General features: G+C 31.7%; 2 protein-coding genes across 6 annotated transcripts in view; one reads left to right on the plus strand and one right to left on the minus strand.

The window, feature by feature from the left end:
- The first annotated feature begins 6,391 nt into the window (after positions 1-6,391).
- Positions 6,392-19,995, plus strand: LOC124360134 (CAAX prenyl protease 1 homolog). 2 transcript variants are annotated; one of them, XM_046813486.1, is made up of 7 exons: positions 6,392-6,646; positions 10,146-10,292; positions 11,697-11,897; positions 12,521-12,815; positions 14,947-15,176; positions 18,169-18,312; positions 19,317-19,995. In XM_046813486.1, the coding sequence occupies exons 1-7, from the start codon at positions 6,560-6,562 to the stop codon at positions 19,533-19,535; spliced, it is 1,323 nt and encodes a 440-aa protein (XP_046669442.1). In that variant the 5' UTR covers positions 6,392-6,559; the 3' UTR covers positions 19,536-19,995. The 2 variants fall into 2 exon arrangements, with proteins under 2 accessions (XP_046669442.1, XP_046669443.1); XM_046813487.1 differs by lacking the exon at positions 6,392-6,646 and adding an exon at positions 6,978-7,001.
- A 1,140-nt stretch (positions 19,996-21,135) lies between these two features.
- LOC124360133 (triokinase/FMN cyclase-like) overlaps positions 21,136-24,103 on the minus strand; it is a 38,626-nt gene continuing 35,658 nt past the window's right edge. For all 4 annotated transcript variants that reach the window (XM_046813484.1, XM_046813481.1, XM_046813483.1 and 1 more), the window contains exons 12-13: positions 22,056-22,189; positions 21,136-21,385 (exon numbers count right to left, since the gene is read on the minus strand). In XM_046813484.1, the coding sequence (XP_046669440.1) occupies positions 21,280-21,385; positions 22,056-22,189 (240 nt within the window). In that variant the 3' untranslated portion in view covers positions 21,136-21,279. The remainder of the gene's footprint in view (positions 21,386-22,055; positions 22,190-24,103) is intronic.

Consider the following 24,103-nt stretch of genomic DNA (forward strand, 5'->3'; position numbering starts at 1 on the left):
GTGTGATCGTTAAAGATGGGATTAGGCAAAAGCATGTGTATTTTGTGTGAGAATCTACCATTCAATTATAACAGTTAAGAAGTCAAGATAAGAGATAATAACGACCGTCTCCGGTATTCAATTACAGTCTCCTGCACAGTGTAATTGATAAGTAAAATGATTGTAGTACATAGTTTCCTACGACTGACAGATGTTCTAGCGCATTGACTATTCCAAGGAAGCTATCTGAAAAATGTGTTATGCTCTTGTATTTCTCAGACCATCTGATCTCACACATCCTAGATATCTTAGTAGCCGAATTCCTGCGGGCTTGCGATTCACGAAAGAAGGATATTGTATCCTCAACTGTCGCAAGTAGGGTTCTTACTTCCGGTAGTTTACCAGCGTCATTGACCACAAGATTTAGTTTGTGGCTTGAGAAATGGAAAACAGTCTATTGTATTTTTCTTCAGAATATTTTGTACACCACCTTTCATTTTCCTCAACCTAGCCTACAAATTCCTCTTTCATTTTTTTTTTTTTTTTGGTTCTCGTAAAACGGCACTCCGATAGAAAGCTGTTCTTTTCTAGCGATATCTGCTGTTTCATCGACCATTGTAGCGTAAGCTTTTGCTTGTTTACAAACTTTGTTAATTCTATCTTTGATAACTTCGTCATATAATCTTTATAAACTCATTTTCAATTTTTGGTGAAGTGTAGACTGCATTTTATTCGAAATCTATCCAAGTAGCTCTTTAGCTTCTCATCACCAGAGTCATTTCTCAAATTTAAAAGATCAAGGAAACTCCCTCATCACCTACCATTCCTCTAAGTAGCAAATGATGAATTATACCAAATATTATACAATAAATAATTAATGCCAATATTTGTTTGTTTTCTTCAATAATCCTCTGGCCACGTTGTAACTGTACATCAACCTGAACATTTTGAAGTACCGTAACGCTTTTGTAACAGCTGTTTTATATATGGTAGTGACAAAGAACTATTTTCGTTGGGTAGTGACTGCCGACGTGTTTTCTACATGTATGACCTTCTTACCACAACGGCTCCAAAACTCCTTTAATTGTATCAATACAAAGAGGAAAAAAGAACATAGTACACACATAGAACACCTTTAAAACTACTTGAGTACACTAACCAAGACGTATAATTGATCTAAACACCGGCGGTTAAATTTTATTTTCATTGGCTGGCATTAGAACCAAATTCGTAATTTGTGGTGGGAACCACGGATTTGTAAGCAATTCCGTCTTTGTTTGACATCTTAAGGGCATAATAACCATTGTCATTTACATGGTAGCCATCGTATTCTTCAATAGTTTTTTATGTCCCAGAGACAGCTACGTGCAGTCGAGGTGAAGAATAACTAGACCCTTTTTCCATAATAGACACAGAATCCGATGGCCCGGTCAGTTTAGTTCCATCATCACCATCGCTGCTTCCACCACTTTCACTACTTTCATCTTGATCCTTTTCGGTCTGAGAGGTTTTATGGTTGAAAATAAATTGACGTACTATACAAAAATTACAAACCGTTGTTAACTAATTACCTACGATGGTCAAAATAAAATAATCGGATCAAATATAAACCTAACCATACCAGTTCCTACTTAATTTCTACATACTTATACATTCATACAAATAAAAGTAACATTTTAATATAAAATGAAGCAAAGTTTTAATTTAAGTCTTTTCTTTTCTACAGAAATTACCTACCTTACCCTTTTGGAACTAGTTTGTTATATCCATTTAGGCAGTCTCAGTCTACTTCAAACGTAAATAGGAAGGTAAACTAATAAACTAAAACTGGAATAAATCCAAACAAGTAACCATCAACAGTACAACTAAAATACTGATCAACCAGCGGCAGGCGGCTCGGTTTTATATAGTAACGCAGAACTCATTAGACCAAAGGGGAGGGCGGAAATCCTTCTAGAATATTTCCTTTTCTCTCATTTGGCTGCCGCCTGTAGACTATTTTTTAAAGCTCGCTATAGACCTCTTCCTAAATGATGTAAAGAAACGATAAACAATGTACTTCAAAACCGGCATACTTAACCTGAGGCTTAAAACATAATTATATAAAGACCTCTCCCTCTTTTGAGTCTCACTAACTGGCTGACACATATACTTTAGCAGTCGCTAGGTGGGTAAATATCAGTGTTGCGAAATGTACGATTTCAATAATTATCCTATTTGTAGTATTATTTTTATGTTTTCCTACAGAAAATAATTGTGTACGATCAACAGTAAAATAAAGATAAATTATTACTCTAATTTGGTTATTATCAATAGTATATTTTTATTTTTATTACAAAATAGTTATTAAAAAAGTGTAGTAAATCCTAGCAACAAAATATAAAAAAAAAAACAAATTATTATAACTTTTCTTCCAAAGGGCAGGTGCCCGCTGTACCCCTCGCTGCGCTCTGGAATATATTACAGACAATAAAAAGTAAAACCTGTTACTTTGAGGAAACTATGGCAATAATAAAAAATTTCTAACATTTTAAATGTAATTTATTAAAATTATATTTATTAGAAGAATACACAACTCGTTACACATTTCATAGACAATAAATTCACCGAATGGCCTCCTTGTTTCGGTTAGAATGTTTGCGTTATGTTTGTTGGTTTGTGTCATTTTTACTAAAATAACGAAGCTATTAGGTGAATCCAATTTTATAATGTAGTATGATGAGGGAGTGTTATCTCCTAACCGTGTAACGAGAGGCAACACCTCATCGGTTGATCTTGGATTTGGTGTTGGTATGATGCCATTTAATTTGCTAATTTATTACAAAAGGGGCATAATTAATTAATTGTAATGGAGTAGATTAAGCATGCTATAATAAAAACATAGAATTGTTTAAATACTTATACAAACTGCCATAAAAATCTAGCTTTACAACGTAACAAGTATGTCACTTCATAGTCCTCATAAGATTGCAAATTTATATTACTCATTTTCGTAGTGTAGGATAATAGATTTCGTTTCTACTCTATATCGGCAACCCAATAACTTGTGAATTCTTAACTCTATTAGTAAAACCAATCGAGGTATCTTCTGCGTTTATCGGTCTGTTCAGTTTAGACTAGGAATTTTATTATCGTTGTTTTGTGGTATTAGATTGTACCTAATACGGTATTGAGTGGTATTAAGTTATCGTAACCTGTTATTTGGATATCCTATACTGTAGTGTACTAATTCGATAATCTACAATAATTGTGTATTGACGACTGCATTGTTAATTTGTCAGTTGCAGAACTACCATTGTCCAATTAATAATAATCAAACGTTCTTAGCATTCAATTTAGCTCAGTCGTTGCTAATAAATCACAGTTATTATAGTTATTGTATTTTATAATTCTAATTTTATATAATATGTAACTATTTCAATAAGTACTATTTTATGAGTTCCATAAACTATAAATTTTAATTAAAGCAACTATAACCTTACATTAAAATTGCTAATTAATCAAGACCGCAATACATAATTTTACATGTATTTAGTATAAAACACTAAATATTAATATTTGACTATACTCAATTATTTAACTACGCTTATTACATAAGTTACTAAACAATACAATCTTTATTTATTAGGGGTTGATTATATTATAGTCACTACCGTTTACAAAATATGTAATTATGCACGTTTAATAAATTATCAATGTATTGTTTACGCACTAGCATTAAGTTAATTGTGAATATACTGAGTGTTCCAAATTTATGGATACTGAAGATATATTGGAAACTGTAAGATGTACGGCAAAGATTGAATGAATAAAGTTTGCGTAGTAACAAGACCAATGTGGTTAAGTCATGTGGTTGGTCACTCGCTTCGATAAAAAAAATCAGTTTCTGATCAAATTTTCCAAACAGTCACGGCTCTCTTATTAGTACTTATAATGGATCGTATAATATATATATATAATGTTATAATAATAATGTATACATTTATTAATTTATGTACATTATTATGTAATAACTGCATGAAATTCCTTCTCGTTTTTAAATGTTGTTATGAAAAAATTCTCAAAACAGACAAGCAGAAGATGTAGGGTTTGAGTCAATTCTTTTAATGAAATAATCCATTTTTTAATTAATCCGAAGTTTTAATTTTTAATTAAAGTAGCTTTTTTATTTATTTCAAGTTAATTGTATATATATTTTTATTGTATAAGTTATACTTTCTTCGTAAGATTATAAAATTCGATACAAACATTCACTTCTGGCTGGCTTATAGCTTCCAGTTGAACATTCACTGGATACAACAAAAACCGATGTGTCACTTATATCTGGGCAACCTTATGGATGTCCAGGAGCAGCGCATCACTTACCGCAAATGTCGAGATATTGGGGTGCAAGAGTAGATCAATAAGCCTAAGCCTAATCTACTGGGAGGATGACTGTAGGAATTGGTGGAACTCCCTAAGTGTTAAAAGCGATATCCTAAACATAAGGGCATGCCACCCCCTGCCCGCTTTGACTGGAGCGGCTGGTACAGCTCTAGCCTCCCCTTCTTCTAAGAAGACATAACTGAGATTGATGCCCAAAATTCTTCCAATGGATCTTTACATGAGGCGGCCCCTACTCCCAACATTACCCATCCTGAATATCCTGTCACTCCGGAAGCAGCAGCGCAAATGTCCTTCAGGACTAAGTTCAATTTCTTAGATTATTGCCCTAAGATAAAAACAAAATGTGCAAATAGGTCACAAAAATGTCCGTAACAATTTTTAGATTGGCCTTGTCATGTAATTTCCATGTTTCACTAAACAGCTGATTTAAAAAATTTGAGCAGTGAAATATAAATCAGGTTTACCAACCATCCGAATTACAATTTTTCTTAACATTCATACAAAAAACGTAGTTTTATTAATTATTTGACACAACCACAAGGAAAGTACAAATTGCTGTATTTTTGAAAACAGTTAAAATTTTGCTTTCTTTAGATTAAGTAAAAAATTGGTCGTTGCATTTACAAAATGACTCGAACGCTATACAGTGGAGTCCCGCTAATCCGAACACGTGTAATCCGAACGTCGGTTAATCCGAACAGGTCCAGGAGGAATTATTTATAACGATAATGAACAGTTATAGGAACTAATTACTTAAAAAATGAAAATGGGTGCATCATTTCGTACATAAACAAAGAAAACTTTAATTAAATAGACATACAGTATTTTATTAAGACAAATTGTGTACGGTACAGTACATAAATAATGAAGTTAAATATAGTACCAAATTGAAACTTATAGGTTAAGTATGAGTTAAATTACTGTATTAAGAAGTGAAATCAAACAAAAATTGGACGTACAGTACTGATATTATTATTGAGTACAATATTAATTGTTAAAAGACATAAATTCAGTTATTGTCTTCTGTCGCATTAAAGAGAGTCTATTGGATGACGCGTAGTTTCGTACAACTATTGAACGCGTGGACTCGTACAATATCCAGTACGCTCACATTGCTTAACAATAGAACTCTCACACTAAATACGGTAAATGTGCTTAGTATTCGCAAACACGTTTATTTGTCAAGAAATACAATGCAACAGTCAGAAAACATGTTTTAATAAACAATGTTGATAATTCTATAACAAAATAGACCCATTCTCAAGTTTAAAACCGTATTTTTCTGTAATTCTGGCTAATCCGAACAATCACATAATCCGAATAGGGCTCGGTCCCAATTAGGTCGGATTAACGGGACTCTACTGTACCTCCTGTTCGCTTGTCTTGAAATTTTTTAATTTTAATATTTAAAAACTAGAAGTTTAAACAGATAAAATTCAGAAAAATGTTTCATTTTAAGTATTAAAATGAGTGCTGTGACAGTTTGAACATTTTGACAAATAATAGTTTTTTGAGAATGAGCGACGCAACCAGTTATTAACTTAACTAATAAGATAAATCTGTTGGTCTTATTATTACGTACAGCTTTGTTCATAAAATCTTCTCTGTACCTTTAACAGTTTCCAAGATCCCTTCAGTGTGTATAATATTTGGGACAACCGTTATATAAGAAATATTTACGTAGTTTGGTTTATTAAATAATAAGATTGCTGAAATGTATCATAAAGTTATAACATAAATATAATATGAACATTAAACTAACGACATACCGTAATGTATTGTTTTAATAAATAATAATTTAGTATTCAGCACTATAAATGCAATATAATAATACTTTTACATTAAAAAACGCTTATAATATAATACAGCCTTGCCCATTGATAACCGTAAGGGAAAATGACGTATTCTTTTATAAACCGCTCGCTTCTGAATATGAGTAGCCAATATAAAAACGGTATCAAAGTAACAGGTATTCAACAGTAACCTATTACCACGAAAACAGGCAAAACTTGATTGTAGTGTTATCCATTCTATCCTCCTCCTATTCCTGAATCCTGATACGTTATTTTATTTAACGACCATCTCTTGTTTCCGCTAGAATAGTACAAAAATTTGGTTAAGTTAGCGTTCTTAATAAATAAGTAAGAGTTAAGTTATGTTTAAATATTGAAATTTTAAGGTTTTTTTAGTAATAATGATAACAGAAGACCTAATACAGTATGGAATTTTAACTTTTACTTGGCTTGAATTTCTTTGGGAATTGAATTTAGCCTTTCGTCAGGTAAATAAATTTCATTATAATAATTATTTAAAAAGTGTAAAATAGTCAATAATGTACAGTAACATGGGCAAATCCATCAACACTTGTAGTCTAAAGTCTTGTGTATTTCGTAGGCTAGTAAAAATATGTAATTTAAATTCTAAACCATCCAAACTTGTACCCTTATGTTCAGGACAATTATATAAACACGGCCCATTAGGACTCTCTTTTGGCTCCAGAGATGTTCAAGAAGAACGAAGGCTCTGGAAGTTCACATATTTCACATAATATTTTTTGTTGAAATTTTGCTGAGAGTACAGTGACTTCAGACTCTGGGGAGCCGATTTCCCATGATTAAAAGTTTTTAATGTTGCAGGTATGTTTGAATGCCCGAGTAAATACAATAGTAGATTTTACTCCCCTTCTTTCTTTTTTTTCTAAAAAATGGACATTAAAACATGTATTTTAGAAAAAATGTGGTCAAAATCAGACAAGTTAAAAAGGGGGGTTGTGGTACTCTCCAAAGGGGAGTCATGGAGTAAAATGTACGTTGTATATTCACTATTAATTACAGGAATACACCTGCAAAATTTCAACATAAACTGGATTATTGGAAATGGGCTAACCTTCAGAGCCGGGGAGTCACATTTATTATTTTGCCAATAACATATATGAGTTGTAGTCTAATATTATATTTTATTACCTTTCATCTTTGGAGAGACCCTAGAACCACTCATTTTTAACCATCAAAGTTTCAGACTTTTTGGAATATAAAACTAGCTTAGAGAAAGAATGGTAGGCTGTAGTATAATTAGTGGCCACCACCAACAAATCATTGATATTTGTGATTATCTAAACCACAGAAACCACAATGTCAAACTACATGATGTTATAGCTTTGCGTAAAATTTCAAATTAAATAAGATTTGTTCAGATGTTTTATATCTAAAAAAAGTAATAATTCACTGATGGTAAAAGATCTATCTCTAAAGCTATGTGTATTTATTAAATGTAACAAACAAGGCAATGTAAGATTTAGGCTAGTTACTTTTTACTATTTTGAAGGATGAATGTGTCTGTCAGCTTGTGACATAAATTATGCATTTTTATCACCATTGTACTTGTGGTCATTACTATGGCCATTTGTATTGGTAAAAACGACCATGCCATTACTCAAATACCATACAAATTATATTACTTTGTATGAATTAATTTTGAACAATGCTCTTATTCAATACATTAGAAAGAGCTGGCAACAGTTAAAATTGTAAATAACTATAATTAGGATATTTTTGTGTTCGATAGTTCAGGTATTTCTAATCAATAATTTGATTCCCTGATACAATTTTGGTGGTGGATACGTAATATATTTCTGCCAAAATATTTTCCAAAAATGTTTAGCCATAAGAAATAGAGCACTTTGAATAGGTATACAAAATGTACTAATTACTAGTAATGATTCCTAAAAAAAAATCCAAACAAAATGGTGGTCATTTGAGTTTAAATATTGATTTTATTTCAACAGCTGCCATTCTGTAATAAATAAAGCCTAAGAAGTGTGGTTTGCGGCATTACTTTCTAATAATAAATGCCTTTAAGATGATATGCATATTAAGATGACTAGATACCTAGGCTTGCATTTAAGATTTCATTGATACTCCCCCATGGGCCCTCCCTCCAATGTAGGCATGTAATGGTTGATTCATTAAAATATAGTCTAGATAGTCATATAACATTGTGTAACATTTGTAGATTTTATCTACTATGGTTCAAAAAAATATTAAAGGTGTTTCCAACATTTTACACCACTGGAAATATGTGTGTGTGGCCTTTGTGTATACTATTCCTTCGATCGCCATAAAGCTCCAGGAAAAGTACATTCCTACTAAGATTTCTGGCATAATTTATCTATCCTACGAACCTCAGAGCTCCATCTCATTGGCCTCTTAAATGAAGACGCAATAAGAAATGCATTACTAATACACGTAGAAAGATTCTACTCTAGATATAATCACCTATTCAATATAAACATTGTGATTAAAAATATGTTCATTCCGATACTCGATACCTGAGTATATTGTGGTATCGAAGTATCAATAAATCTGGATGAGCTTCAAAAACAGATCAGCAATGAGAAGTAAAATTGGAAGCTAATGGGTTAAATGCAGTGCTCAAGCTCGATCAAATAAAACAGGAGAGCTCTTGATTTATTTGTTTACATACTAGATGAATAAAAAAAACTTTTAATAGAATTAAAACAACTCTGAAATGTTTTTCCAATGTAAATGAATAAGTTTCAATAAATATAGTACAATGTAACACGTTAAATTTTATTATGAGCTTCCTGAATATCTTTTCTTCTGGGATTGCATTGATAGGCAGCAGAAGCTATTTTTTGTGTTTATTTTTCTTTTAATCTTCTTGTTTACTATATACAAAATACTTATTTTCAGTTTATTAGTGTTACTGCATATCTAGTACAGTGGATAAAATTTGAAAACAAAATGTGTAATTGATGAGTTTTTCAAAAACAAATAGCTTAAAATTTACTGTACAAAGATTTTAAAATATATCAAAATCTTTTTTAAGTACGGATAAAACTTGTAGAAAACACCATGTAATAAAGAAACGTTATCAGTAAACAAACACTCATATCGTGACTGAGTTGTAATATCCCCGTGTAAACTGTACTTAGTACACAGCAATGTAGGTGTCATTGACATTGGAAATGGAGGATTAGCTGGCTGAAAGGGTCTTAGCAATTTTGAATATTTATGGCAAAATAACTGACACATTGTAATATCTATGTATGCTTACTGTTCCAGTTTGAATACTGTCCATTTTTAATTTACAAACAAAAAGGATTTTATCAGTTTTTTTACAGTAATCTCCTGAATAAAATTACATAACTTTACTATTCTGTGCTCACTGTTGTGTACTTGTAAAAACATGAGAAACGTTTGACAAATAAAGAAAATAAAAAAAATAAGAGAAATTCTGTTATTGTGTAAAATTCTACACAGTTTGCCATCTTGGAAGTAGTTACTGCATATACTTATATTTTTACCATCTGCTTGTAAGGCATTCAAAGATTTTTATAAGATTTTTCGTTATTCTTCTCATGAAAAGATATATTCAAAAGGTACATAATACAGATTTACTGTCTTTGCAAATTGGGCCATTTAATAATGGTTTGCGACATCTGAATGTTGGATTTTCTGTTCTTCAAGTTAAACATTGAGCTACTGTGGATGTAGGATTAACCTCAGACGTCTTGATATAAAAATTACTGTGATGAAATGATTTCTAATAATTGTTTCCAAACCACCTGTGATAGTTTCTAATCACGTTTATGGGATCTATTAAGTTACTGATAACATTATAACTCATTTTAGTTTTACGCTTAGATAAGAAAAGAAATATGGATATGATCAATAATGTGTGGAAATGTCTTGTGCTTATTGAGGAGTTAATATATGTGTTATTAAATGAAAAATTATTAGAACCTATTTATTTTTCAGCATAAAATTTATTGCTATATGACATCAACGCCTCATGAACTACAAGAAATAATAGACAAACCCACTTATGATAAAGCCAGACTTTATGGGCTAGACAAAAGCAGATTTTCCATGATAAAAGAATTTTACTCCATCGTGATTACTACTGTGAGTATAACTCTTATTTTTAATGTTAATTTATAGCTTACTATTTATGTTTACTTGGACTTTTAGCATTGATAACTATATTACTTTATACTATATACAGGGTGGCGCAAAAGTCACTGGACAGTTGGTTAAAAGAAGAAAAAAATAACAGCAAGACGTAGTACAATAGTTTTCGTCCGTAACGTTGGTATTACTAAATGTTGGTAATTATGCCTTTTTAAGTTGGCAATACAGTGCAATGAAACACACAACAATCAAACTAGTGAGTTCATCTGTGACACGTGTTTAAAGCTGTAGTCCCCGAATTATTATTTTTCTAATAGAATTTTTGTTAAACATTAGTCATAATGTTAACGAAAAAAGAAAGGATTTTAAAAACATTTTATAAAAGTGGTGCTACTGCAGTTGTTAATGAATGGGGAATACACTTTAGATCAAAACAACTGTCTAGACAGACAGTGTACGACATACGAGATAGATCTGAACAACATGGATCTGTTATGGATGCACCAAGGTCTGGCCGCCCAACAACAGTCTCAACTGATGACAATGATCCCACAATATGCCGTAGAGTATGTAACAGTATTCCAGAAAGACTTCAAAGATGTATTAATGAAGATGGAAAACAATTTAAATATAAAAAATAATTGTGAGTATTGTTTGTAATAAAAAAATTTCAAATAAATCTAGTCTTGTTTTAACCAACTGTCCAGTGACTTTTGCGCCACCCTGTATTTTACATATTTCATCACCAGCTGTTTTTATTTGGGCGTGATTACAAAAATTGCCTAAATTTCCTACTTTAAATGGCTCTAACTGCTCATGGAATGATAAAAACAGGTTCTCCAATGTTTCTATCTTCAGGGAAGTTAATTTTAAAGGACTATGACTTTAAAATTATAAAGTATTTTCCCAACCAAAAATTTATCACTGAAAATTGGTAAGTGTATTATTTTGCATGCTGTGTCTTAAATTATTTTGTATACCCTTTGGAAAAATTTCCCATAAGTGAAGTTTGTTCACAAAACATTGAAAACTATATGTGACCAAGTAGAAACTTTGGATGACACTGCGTGATTCGGGTTTTACTTTTAGCTAGCTTGTAATTTATGTAACACAATATGCATTAGGAGGACTAAAGGGAGTTATAGAGGTTTAAAAGCTTATTATCAAAATCTGATAAACATTAAATCAGTATTATTAGTATTTTATACATAGAATCATGATGTATAAATTTAGTATCAAAAATAGTTGGCAAAAACTGTTCCAAGTTAAAAATGCATTAAGTTATTTTAATAATAAAAAAATGGGTGATGAATAACTGTCTCTAAAATGTTATTTGCCTGAAATGTATGTTTTAAAATAGTTGTTTGATCTGTTGATGATTTAGTGGTGTTGTTTCAGGGCTTAATACTACTTGATGGACTGGTGTTCTTCTGGGTACAAGCTGGTGCCCTTACACATTTTCTTGGGTTTGAAGAGAGCGAAATTCTGAAGAGTGCCGCATTTTTACTTTTAATTAACACTTTCAACACTATTACTTCTTTGCCATTTAGTATTTATCACCACTTTGTCTTAGAGGAAAAACATGGATTCAATAAACAGGTAACTCTACCTAGTATTGTTTATATACTTGTTTTTTTAATAAACAGCACACACACATCACACCTTCAGAACGTTATAGGTCATGTTTCTAATCGAATCATATATCTGGACTAATAATAATAATTTTGTTCTTTTTGCGAAAAATTACATTAATTGTTCAAAAACATCTCTTTTGTAGATTTAACGTGAGTATAAGAAATAATAATAAATAGTATGGTATTGTGTCTGTGACAATACTCTGCATTTTATCTTTTGTAATAAATTAACCAGATTGGACATATTTAAAACATATTTTATATCTATATCCTCGTAAAATGTATACAGCAGCATACAAATATAAATATAATACTTGATTAATAATAATGTGAAAACCTTTTGCTGCAATAAATGTATTAAACGTGTCTGTTCATGTATACTGTTAAAACTCCAAATAATTTGTTAATATTTAGTGTGCAGTTAGTAATACCCAAATAAAATTTCTTTCACATTTACAATTTTTTAAATTTTCATCACTTTTTCAAAATGGTAACACTAGAATTTGGTTTGGAAACTATTATATCATGATACTCTTATTGTCAATATTTTCTATATCGTGATACTCTTACTGTCAATATTTTCTCCAGACAGCAGGGTTCTACGCCAAAGACAAGTTGAAAGGCTACCTGATCTCACAACTGATATCGATGCCCCTGATCTGTGCTGTGGTGTACATTGTCAAGGTTGGAGGGGACTATTTCTTCCTTTACTTGTGGCTATTTGCCATGGCGACCACCTTCTTCCTTCTGACCATCTATCCTGACTACATCGCCCCATTGTTCGACAAGTATACTCCACTGCCGGACGGAGAACTCAAGACACGCATCGAACAACTGGCTGCCAGTATCCACTTTCCCCTCTACAAGCTGTATGTTGTTGAAGGTACTACAGACATGTTTATGCATTATAATTAACGGGATTTAATTAAGGTGTTGTCTGCAGTCAATAATAAAAATCTATCAATAACTTTCATAAAATTTTAAACCAAAAACTATAAACCGATTAGTGTGGTATTTTAAAAGTATACACTGTAAGACATAAATAACTAGGAAGACAGAGAGCTAAAGTAGTATGAGTCCCATATATTGGCCCTCTCAAAAAATGTACTTGTATTTTTTTAGAAGGGGGTATAGAAAGTAAATAAATGATTATTTTTTATCTTCTTTTTTGTTTTTACCATCCTAAGGTTATTTTTTGGATTTGAATTTTTTTAATAATGTTCATGTTTAAAATTAGATAAACTATAAAGTTTGCAATGTCCGTTTTGTTTTGGAATGCCAAAATTTCATTTTTTCTTATTATATTTGTCTCAGTAAAGCCTTTAAAATGCCTAAGACCTATCTATTCTTGCTTGAAAGATTTCAACCACCTCATCATGAACCAACTCTCTGACAAGACAAATATTTGTTAATGGAAGGAAAAAAATTATTTTTAAAGTCATATTGATGTTCATTGTTTTATTTACTTTTTAACCAAACAGTTAACAAATTATCAAGTTGTCACGGGTCTTTGGGACAGCCCTGTATAAAATAGAAGCATAGTCTGTCATAATCACACTTAGTTGTTGAAGAAAAACAACAATAACAACACTTTTAAACTCCAGTTCTGTAAGAAGTATACACAAGATATTTAGCAAATTATTTTAGGACAGATTTATTTATATATATATATAGCTTATTGAAATTGGAAATTGTATCTATTTCAATTCATTATTTGATTTAAATGTATAGAAAGTAGATAGTTACTATTACAGTTTTGTTTTGAAAAGTTAATAGTTCATATTATTTTATGTTTGTTTACAAAGTTTATAAAAAATCTTTATTCAGATTCTTTATTCTTTTCTTTTATTGTTTATAAAAGATTAATAAATAACTAAAGTAGTTTATACCGCATATATACACACACGCACAGGAATCCATACAAGAAGAAGAACATACACCCATACAATTTTGATCACTTACAATAAACATTTATAAATGAATAGATTTTATAATTAAGATAAACTAGCAACCTATTTTAGAGTTAAAATTAACATAAAACAAATTATCATACATATAAGATAGAAATACATAAACTATTGTAAAATTGAATCATTAGATAAAATAAAGTAATTTCTTTAGACCAAATACCACAGAATACATTAAATCTTAATATCAAGGAGATTGTTATGCAAAGTAAGTTTACAACACCTGGAGTTATAAAGTGAATTTAGTCAGCTGGTGACATTACAATAATGGAATTTTATTTTTTTGAATGAATATGAGGAGAAGAACCTTTTTTCTTCAAAGTTAATCAATATTTGAGTCATTAAATACAGTAATACATTTTATTATTTGTGTTAAATTTGTGAATCTCGATTTTTGTAAAAGAACAGAATAGACATATATACTAGATGATGAACACTTGAATATTGGATGGTAACCAGAACTCTCAGATCTTCAAGGATTACTACTACCAGTATTAAATCCACACTAAACCGACAAGGATGATTGGAAGATGAATAAATGTCAATGGAACACACAAAGTAAAACTGGACTTGAACACAAGTAAGATCTACCCAATTTATGATTCCAAATCTTTCAAAATTCGAACCTATTTTGTATAAATTCAAATCTAACATACACCATAACCTTTTCTATGTTGGATATAATTTTTTGTATGTGCCCATGGCAGTATAATTCACGAAACCCTGTATCATACATGTGACAAATAAACTTAATAATAATTGTAAATCAAACTTTTATTTATTTATATCAATAGCTAGTTAAGCAAGGGCAAAGAATGGGTTAATAAATAAATAAAGCAAAAGACAAAATTAATAGTACATACACAGTTTTACAGAATACATACATAGTTTTTATAAAAGGGAGTTGCATTGATTTGTATAGCTACAACTTTAAAATAAGGTTTATTTTTTATTAATGTATAAGCTAGGCACTCAAACTTCTACTAATATCAATTTGATCTTTATATTCTCTTATCATCGTACTTATCGACAGTATTTGTATTACAGGTTCCAAGAGATCAGTACACAGCAATGCTTACTTTTTTGGATTTTTTAAGAACAAACGGATTGTGCTTTTTGACACTTTATTGAAAGATTATTCTTCACCCAACAATACAGAAAGTGAGGAAGTTGAAGACAAGAAAGGGTGTGACAATGAGGAGGTTTTAGCAGTATTAGGCCATGAGCTTGGTCACTGGAAACTCAACCATGTGGTGAAAAACATTATTATCATGCAGGTAAGCAAATTCTGCATTTTTAATACTTTTTACAGTAAAACTTGTTGTTCTACATGTACTCATTAAACACAGCGAGCTTCAAATTGCCTAAGGATTTTTTTCATTATATGTCCTAAACATATCAGATTAGTGTTCTGTGTGTCCTCTGAAATTGATATGTGAATTCAATTCCCTTTTGGTTCAAATTTGTTATTATCAGAATTATTGTGATACCATGGTTTATACCTTCCATTTGAACCTACAGTGTCAACCGATGTGTCACTTAAATCTGGTCAACCGCAAATGTTTTGATTCTGAGGTGCAAGGGTAATTTAATAGGACTAGTCTACTGTGGGAGATGGCTGTTGGAGTTGGTGGGGTTCATTCCCTAAATATCAGACGTTCTTGCTAGCCTCAACAAGAGTATGCCACCAAGTGCAACAAGAGGCGACCCCTACCCCTAATCTTACCCATCCTGTCTCTCAGTCTGGAAGTAGTGCTAAGGTTCTTATAGGACTAAGTGCAATTTGTAAGCTTCTTGACCTAAGAGAACAAAAATTGTGATACCACTTTGGTTAAACCTATGAGGTAAACTAAATCTAACAAAAACTGATTTGCATAAGAAGTGTTTGTATTGTTATATTACAATGGTAATGTCTCATACATAGATCTGTAAAAACAACATAACAATATGTCAGTAAAACATTAGTTGCAGAGTGAGCAATCCAATAAATTCATTCTGTATGATAGCTGCATATGAAAGGAATTGTGATGAAAATCAGCTAAGTCACTGTCAATGAAGAGATAAATTAAACATTTTGTATATTACTCCTAGATAGCATCCCTAAGTACAAACACATTTAATTAATAAGGATATCAATACTGTTAATAGATATTTCCATTAGCAGTTCCAAAAGTAGCCGTATGATGGTAGCATATAGGCTAGCAGAGAGAAATGATAAAGCAGTTGGTGTCAACTGAATGTGATTACCCAGGAGAGTGTTAAGAACTGGCTATAGTTCAATGACCTTGAGTTTTACCCTATAATAATAATGTTAAACTTAAAACACTATTAGCCTTTATTTTTGGTCTTAGTCAAATTCAAATTATCTTTTTTTACTTAAACTTCAAGTTTAGTAATGGCGTCATAAAGTACATAACTGTTTAAATTTAATTACAATACTGGCTGTAATTTTGGTTGCCACAAGTCTTCCATTCATAAAATTCATTTAGTGAGTAGAATGGTTGGTTCTGTAGCCAATTCTTCAGGTGTCCAAAGTATTTCTTGTCTGTCTTCTTCAACTCCTCAGTATTTCAAATCTTCCAATTCCAAATCTTGGAGCCGGTGTAGCTTGAACCTTTCTCAGTTAAAGTATGCTTATGCACCGGCTGGCAGTAGTTGCTTGCATATCTTATGTTATAATGGTGCATCTATGTATAATTCTGTGTCATTTCCAGTGCTTTGATGTAAAAATGTTTTACTGTCTCTAGAATATTTAGATTTACCATTGGTATTTTTAGTTGCTTAAAGGAATTCCTGCATGAATCCCTGAATTTGAGGTTACCCAGAGGCCTTTTCATGCAGTACGAGTATACGTTACATATTTCCAGTTATGATGTTACCCCATACAATAATACCACAATGAAGGTGTATCTCGAACAGTGCATAATAAGCAACTTTTCCTGTATATTTATCACTTATGCCTTATATCCACCATATTATATACAGTCATGTGCAAAGTTAGTTGCAGAGAGAGTTTATGTAAGGTTGTCGTCTGCTGTTGCATCCAAGTTTGTAGTGGCAGTTAATTCATATAATTCATGTAGTCTTGATATAGTTCCTTTATGTCTTCCTAGGACTAGTTGTTTTGTTTTCCTTACGTTGACGTCAGGTTCGTTTCCAGGGCAATGTTCAATTCAGAGCTATGTCTACCTCCAGATCTTCAGAGTTTTTCTTTCCTAGCAGTTATAGTGTGTTGTTAGCATACATTAGTCCTGTACTCTAGTCTTGCTTATAATTGGAAAAGTCATTCATGAATAGGATAAAAACATGAGACCCAGCACCGATCCTTGAGGAGTATCAGTTTAGGAGTTTTTGATTTAATTTGTTCTATTTTACCTTGCTTCTGTAATTTATTTCAAACATTTGGCTTTGTCCTGTTAAATAACTAGTAAACCATGTTTTTGAAGTACTTTAGTCCTAATTATTGTGAGTTTCTTCAGGATTTTTTCATGAGAAAGACAGTCAAAAGCTTTCATATAATCTTAACAGTGTGATTTTATAAGTAATACCTTCTTCAAGTTCATATGTGAGTAACTCTTTTAAACTCATCAAGGCTGTAAATGTTGATTTTCCATTTAAACATCCTTGCTGGTGAGGTGTCAGTAGTTGGTGGATTGAGAGGTGTTCAAATAGCCTGTTTAATACTATATTTTCTATTACTTTGGAAAAGGTTGGAATAAGTGAGATTGGTCTATAGTTTAGTGCTTGTGATGTGCAACATTGCTTACATTTCGAGTATACTTTAGTCAGCTTAAAAGGTCAATGGAAAAATTCTAGAATGAAAATATTTGTTATTAATATTTACTAGGGGTTGTATTAGTCCATCCTCACATAACGTCAACATCTTTGATGAGATCACCATACCCAGCTGAGAGTGGTATGTAGTCAATTATGCACCTGATGATCCGTAGTGATCCTAATAATTGTGAATAGATGACCGGCATGATTTGAAATGCCTGTATTTATGTCTTCAACAGTAAGTCCTTCCTGCTGGAGATTGGTACATACACTATATCATACAATTATGAGAGATGTTTTATTATTAAGATATTGTTAATATGCATCTAAACATTTTAAAGTTATTCTTTAAGTGTGTATACTTTTTGAATATTCAAATGATGAAGTAAAAACAAGTTTTAAGATTTTTTTTGGTTCACCAATGAATCATATCTTTAAAATCAGATATTTCATTTATTTTTAACTGTTGAAGTATTACTCTTTTGTTTTTAGGTGAATCTTCTTCTGCTGTTTCTTTCATTTGGCTATTTATTCAAGCACAAAGTACTTTACAGAGCGTTCGGATTCTACGATGAGGAACCTGTTATTATTGGCCTTCTAATTGTGTTGGTCTACATATTCTCTCCATACAATGCGGTATATAATTTCAATATATGTTTAATTTTAATTAATTTAAAATTAATTGTAGTACTGTATATATTTGTTCTGTCTTTATCAGATGTGGATGTATATGAGATTTAAGACACACTGAAATTTAATAAGTCAATGGTTAATATTGTTCTCCTATGTTATGGTTAAAATTTCAAGTAAATAAAACTATAAGTGTGAGTAAAAATACTAATAAAGTTCATCATTATCTTTCCTGAGCTAGAACCTGACACATTTGTCCAGATCCACACTAAAATTGGTGCCCCAACACTACATTTTCAAATTCAAAATCTTTTTATTCATGATAATACATGCATGTATATATTGAGTAGTGTCATACAAAGTGCAATTTGAAAACTGCATATTTATCAGTACAATAAACTCAAATTACAATGAAAACCTAGCTCCTTACAACTGGTATCTTAAACATTATATCAAAACCTTAAGTGGTTTGAAAAATAAACTTTAAAATTTATTATAATTTTATTCATAAGGAATATTAAGGGGCTAATGGTTATAAAACAGTTCTAATGTAAGAGCTTCTTAACATAAGATTAGAGATTATATTTTGCAATAATATTATTGTTTCTTGTGTTATATTCAAGGTTGTATCCTAGTTTCACCATATTTCCAAAGTTTTCTTCAACAATTACTCCAATTGTTTTTAATGTTTTAAATGGAGTCCATTTTTCTATTTTAGGTTTTATTTTAAAGACTAATGCCAAAAGCAATGAATGAATGGATGCATACAAAATATTAGGTTATATGGTTTCTAAACTGTAAATATATTCATACAATCCACTTTTATGACACGAGACAAAGTTTCCAATAGTTATATTTTCACTAAAAACCCAAATTCAGTTTTTTCAATAATTTAATACTTCGTCGGTAAATATACAAGTCTATACTATTTATATGAAAGGAAATAAATAAGCAACTTGTATTTTATTGACCATGTCACAAATATGAAGAAGTAAAATACTTTGTTTCAGGTTCTAAGCTTCGCAATGACATTCCTGAGCAGGAGATTCGAGTTTCAAGCAGATGCTTTCGCCAAGTCTCTGGGCAAGGCCGGGTATTTACGCAGTGCTTTGATTAAGCTAAACAGAGACAACCTCGGGTTCCCTGTGTATGACTGGTTGTATTCAATGTGGCACCATTCCCACCCACCGCTGCTGGAGCGACTCAAGGCTCTCGACAAGACAGACTAGCGGATTTATCACATCTGTTGTATTAATATAGTAGCGGATCTATCACATCTGTGTTATTAATATAGTATTAAACATTTTTAATAAAGTATTTGTACCTAATTCGCTCAAGTCTTTTGTTGTTACTTGTGTATTTCTCTTTCTTTATATTATTTATTTACGTAAATAGAGATATTTTCTAGTGAACACTTTTCCAACAACTGTGGATGGCTGAAAAGAGAAAATTTAAAATTGTAAGACTGAAGGAAATATCAAATAGTAGATGTATAATTTTAGTATTTTTGAAATGTACTAAATATTGATGTTAATCTAAGTCATAAGATAAGCAGTCTTTGTTTTGATATATAATTGATACTTTACTGTACTTATATTTTTTTTACTGAAATATGTAGCTTAAGAAATGAACTGTATGAGAGGTCTGGTTGACCATAATATTGCTCTGAATAAAGTTATTTTAAATCGAGTGGCTTCAAATAAATTTGTAGTAATAAAGCCTATCTGTTAGGGCTTGTTACCCGAAAGCAAAATTTATATTACCAGTTAGGTCAATTTGTCCTATCTCAACCTACCCAGTTGAATAGGAAAACTAATAAGAACAATACAAAACTTTCTCAAAGTGGATGCAAAAAAATGTATTTTTCTAAATGTTTAATTATATTGGATAGCATATTTTCACCAAACTGAAAAGAACATTCTAAAAAGAAACTTCTCAAAGTGGATGCAACAAAACAGTTATAGTGTTTATATAAATAATGGATAGCACATTTCTATACTACATATTAAAGACACAATCTGAACACTTCCCTTTTTAATCAGAAGTCAGGGAGTTAAAAAATCTTATGAAATTAACAGAGGGAAGGAAGACAAGGGATGAGTTGATATTGAATTAAATGTAAGGTTCTATTATTTGTTAACTTATTTAAAAATATTTTGATTTATAATCAAACATAATAATTCGTAAAAAATTTTATAGTTCTAAAAATATGGTAAAATTAATTTTTTTAGTCAATCTGGCTCAGTTCGTAGATTGTGTGACAACAGAAATATTATTAATTTATTCTCCTGGGATTACATGTATTAAATATTTCAAAAATCATTTGAGAAAAAAGTTTAGGACATTTTATAAGCATTCCAGAAGTATTAGTTTTTTTCTATAGGTTTATAATTAACAGAGTTGTGATTTAGAAAAAGTTTAAACGGCCACTTTATTGAAACAAAATGGCGTATTAAGCCGGCCAATGAACTCAGCTGAAGCACTTAAAAGATTCATTTGTATACCATGTATCAACTTTTTTGGGAACAGTTCTCGTTTCCACAAGCCACATCGTAATATAGCATATATAAACATTTTGAACGGGGGTGATTTTGGCTCTGAAGGCCATGTTAGGTGAAGTTATACTGTCACCTACAATTTAGTAGTCCAGAACAAGACACAAACGCTGCTATCCCCAGATTGAAGATAAGTTGAGTATGTTTTGCCTCCTCTATCCAGCTCAGTATTGAATAATCAACAAGAATTAGAATTAAACCTAAGAATCTCAAATCACAGATTTTCAATTTTATAAACATTTCTTGGAACACTTCTTAATGAAAGAACTCAGTGTATTTGGGAAAGAAACTTCATTCTATTTCATACATTTTATTAATAAAAGGGTTTAGTAATAAAATTATAAAATATATCTAATTGCTTAGTATTACTTTGTTGGGAAGCACAGCATATTATTAAAACAGGTAATCTATAAGATGTTTACAGTAACTCAGTTTTGAGTGCTTTTAACCAGACTGTCACACCGTAGGCACCCGCATCCATACTCCTGATGTTGCTTGCATCTACATACGTTGCTCTCCCAAACCTTATAAAACAAGAAAACTATTTAATGTAAAAGCACGAATAAGAGACAAAAAATCACTACCAACTAGCATAATGTTTATTTTGTTGTGAGTCCTTTAGCAAATAAAAATACAAATTACAGTTCTATTAATTTAGTCACTATTCTCTAGAAGTCTTGTCTCAGGACTCACAATGAAATTGTATTTTTTGATAGTAGCATTTTCACTAACTACAATAGACTAAAATTTTAAAATACATAGTTATATGTATGGCATCACTTCACAATTTGGATAAAAATTTTTTAACTCATGGACATGTGTACACAAAATTTTGAACTCAAATGTTTTGGCATGATTAAGACATTATGTTAATAATGTACATAATGTCTGTCAGCATTATGAAATGACCTAGACTTGAAATTTTGCACGAAACATCACATATATTTAGGCAACACTGAGGTACTTGATGGTGGTGCATGTCACTCCATGGGATTTGGCTGAGCATTAACAAATATTGATATATATAAATATATAGCCACAATATATTTAGGTTATTTCACACTGTCATTCCTTTCCAAGTGTAAGGCAAAGGTTTAGTTTGAATCATTGTCAACATTGCTTTGGGATAATTCTGAAGATTACTAAATTTGTATTAGTACTACTGTAACACTTGAAGCAAACAATATGCCTTACAAAGGTTTATAGAACTGGGTCTTAGAGCACCCTTCATCTGCAGCATCGACAGCTTTACTCAGTGCTTCCCGCCAGTTCCCTCCTCTGGTGGTGATGTCCTTGAACACTTGACATGCTGGTATCAGGGCATCAAACTAGAAGTAAAATACAACTAAGTTATACAAGGGTTGTTAATGACAATGGCAACATGTAAAAGTCTTATAATTCATAATGTTTACAAGGCATATCCAGAAAGTAAGTGTTCTGAGGCTCTCACGGCCGGAATGGTTTTTTTTCTCAACATGTGTGGCTACAACATGATTCCTCATCAACATGATCTGTGTGGCTCAGGCTTGATTCCTCCCAACTTTAACGAGATTAGTACGTTGAGAACTCTCAATGCGACAATACGTTTCACAAAAAATTTCAATCTAATCTCCTTCAAAGTTCGAATTACGTGGTTTCATCTTTTGTCTTGTTTAGAAAGAAAAAAACTCTAGTCGAGGTTTATAATGGGGTAAAAACTGCATATGGTGATAAAGCTATGAATCGTATGAGTGTTTTTAAATCGTGTCACTAGTTTAAAAATGGTTGTATGTCTGTGCATGATGATCAGAAGAGCAGAAGACCTTCAATGTGACTGAAATTCTGGAAAAATATTGAAAATGCACTCGGTAACGATCACTGATTGACAGTGGATGAACTTTCTGTGACATTTGTGCAAATCACCAGATCTTTGCTACACAAAACGATCACAGAAACCCTAGGATATCGGAAAATGTTCACGTGGTGGGTCCCAAAACATGTGACAGACCAAACAAGTTCAACCAAGAGTCTGAAGAGCTCGAGGAAGAGTTTTTGAGACGCTACAAACTCTGTGAGAGTCAGTACACTTACTTTCTGGATATGCCTCGTATGTTCACAATTCTGTAAATATTCCACATCTTAAACCTATAAAAGGGTAAATCTGCGGACCACTGATATACAACCACTCCCCCCCTTTCTGGTATAGGGAATGAGAGAAGAAAATTTGCCCAAGATCGAGGGAAATGTTTAGCTCAAACATTTTTCAAAGTTTGCATCATTTTGGCGTCACGTTTATAACACTGGAAGATAGATGTTTTATTATATTAACCTGTTGGGGAGTACTGACGGCTATAACCGTCATCCTACCTAGTGTATACTAGAGTAAGCAAAATTATCCTTAATGAACTCCAGGGAGTAAAGAAAAAATTTTTGTTGTTTTCATTCAAAATGTATTGAAACCTTACAAAATATCATAATAATGCATTTTTTGGATCTACAACTTGATAAATTCATACATTTTGTTTTTTTTAAGAATTTTACAAACGTATGATAGTGTTCAAAACACGGGTACACACAAATTGCTACTTCACATTTTGTGCACTCATAAGCAGTTTCTTTTTTTGATTCCATGTATAGCCTATAAATGGACTTGGCACGAGAAAATGACAGAACATTTGGCGGCAAATCTGTGATTATGTATTCCGTCACTAGGAGCCAGCATCGTACAGCAATAATTACTTTGAACATTTCACAGTCGAAATAGTATGTAAGAACGCCACTAGAGTGCATAAACAGTTGCAATATTGATTGTTTTAGCAACCCCGTCATGGACGGTCATAACCGTCAATACTCTTTTGGGATCAAACGGCTATAACCGTCTGTACTCTTTTGGAACAACTTTCAGCTACTCCTCAACAGGTTAAAACCTTCACTATTGTCAATATATCTAACAGTGGATTAGTGATGTTTCAGTAAAATGTTGATTAAGTGCCCAGGTAAAGTTCAATCATGAACCAATATCATTTATAAGCTGGCAGGCACGGGAGTGTGTTTGAAGATTTTAAGAACCTCATCACTGACCCTTGTTTACTCGGCGGCTGAATATGGCTCCCCAGTGTGGCTGAACAGCTGCCATACTAAGTCATGAATACAAAACTGAACAGCGTACTGAGGATGATATCCTCACTATCAGGCCCACTCCCAAACTGTGGCTGCCTGCACTCTGTAGAATCTTCAGCACATTTAAGAAGACGACTATAATC

Source organism: Homalodisca vitripennis, chromosome 4 (assembly GCF_021130785.1).
Source record: "Homalodisca vitripennis isolate AUS2020 chromosome 4, UT_GWSS_2.1, whole genome shotgun sequence".
Taxonomy (NCBI): domain Eukaryota; kingdom Metazoa; phylum Arthropoda; class Insecta; order Hemiptera; family Cicadellidae; genus Homalodisca; species Homalodisca vitripennis.

Bases quoted from the DNA above. Each gene is read 5' to 3' on its own strand.
- LOC124360134 (XM_046813486.1), top strand. From the start codon at position 6,560: ATGATAACAGAAGACCTAATACAGTATGGAATTTTAACTTTTACTTGG. The intron at 6,647-10,145 runs GTAAATAAATTT...TTTATTTTTCAG, and splicing joins TGAATTTAGCCTTTCGTCAG to CATAAAATTTATTGCTATAT. The intron at 18,313-19,316 runs GTATATAATTTC...ACTTTGTTTCAG, and splicing joins TATTCTCTCCATACAATGCG to GTTCTAAGCTTCGCAATGAC.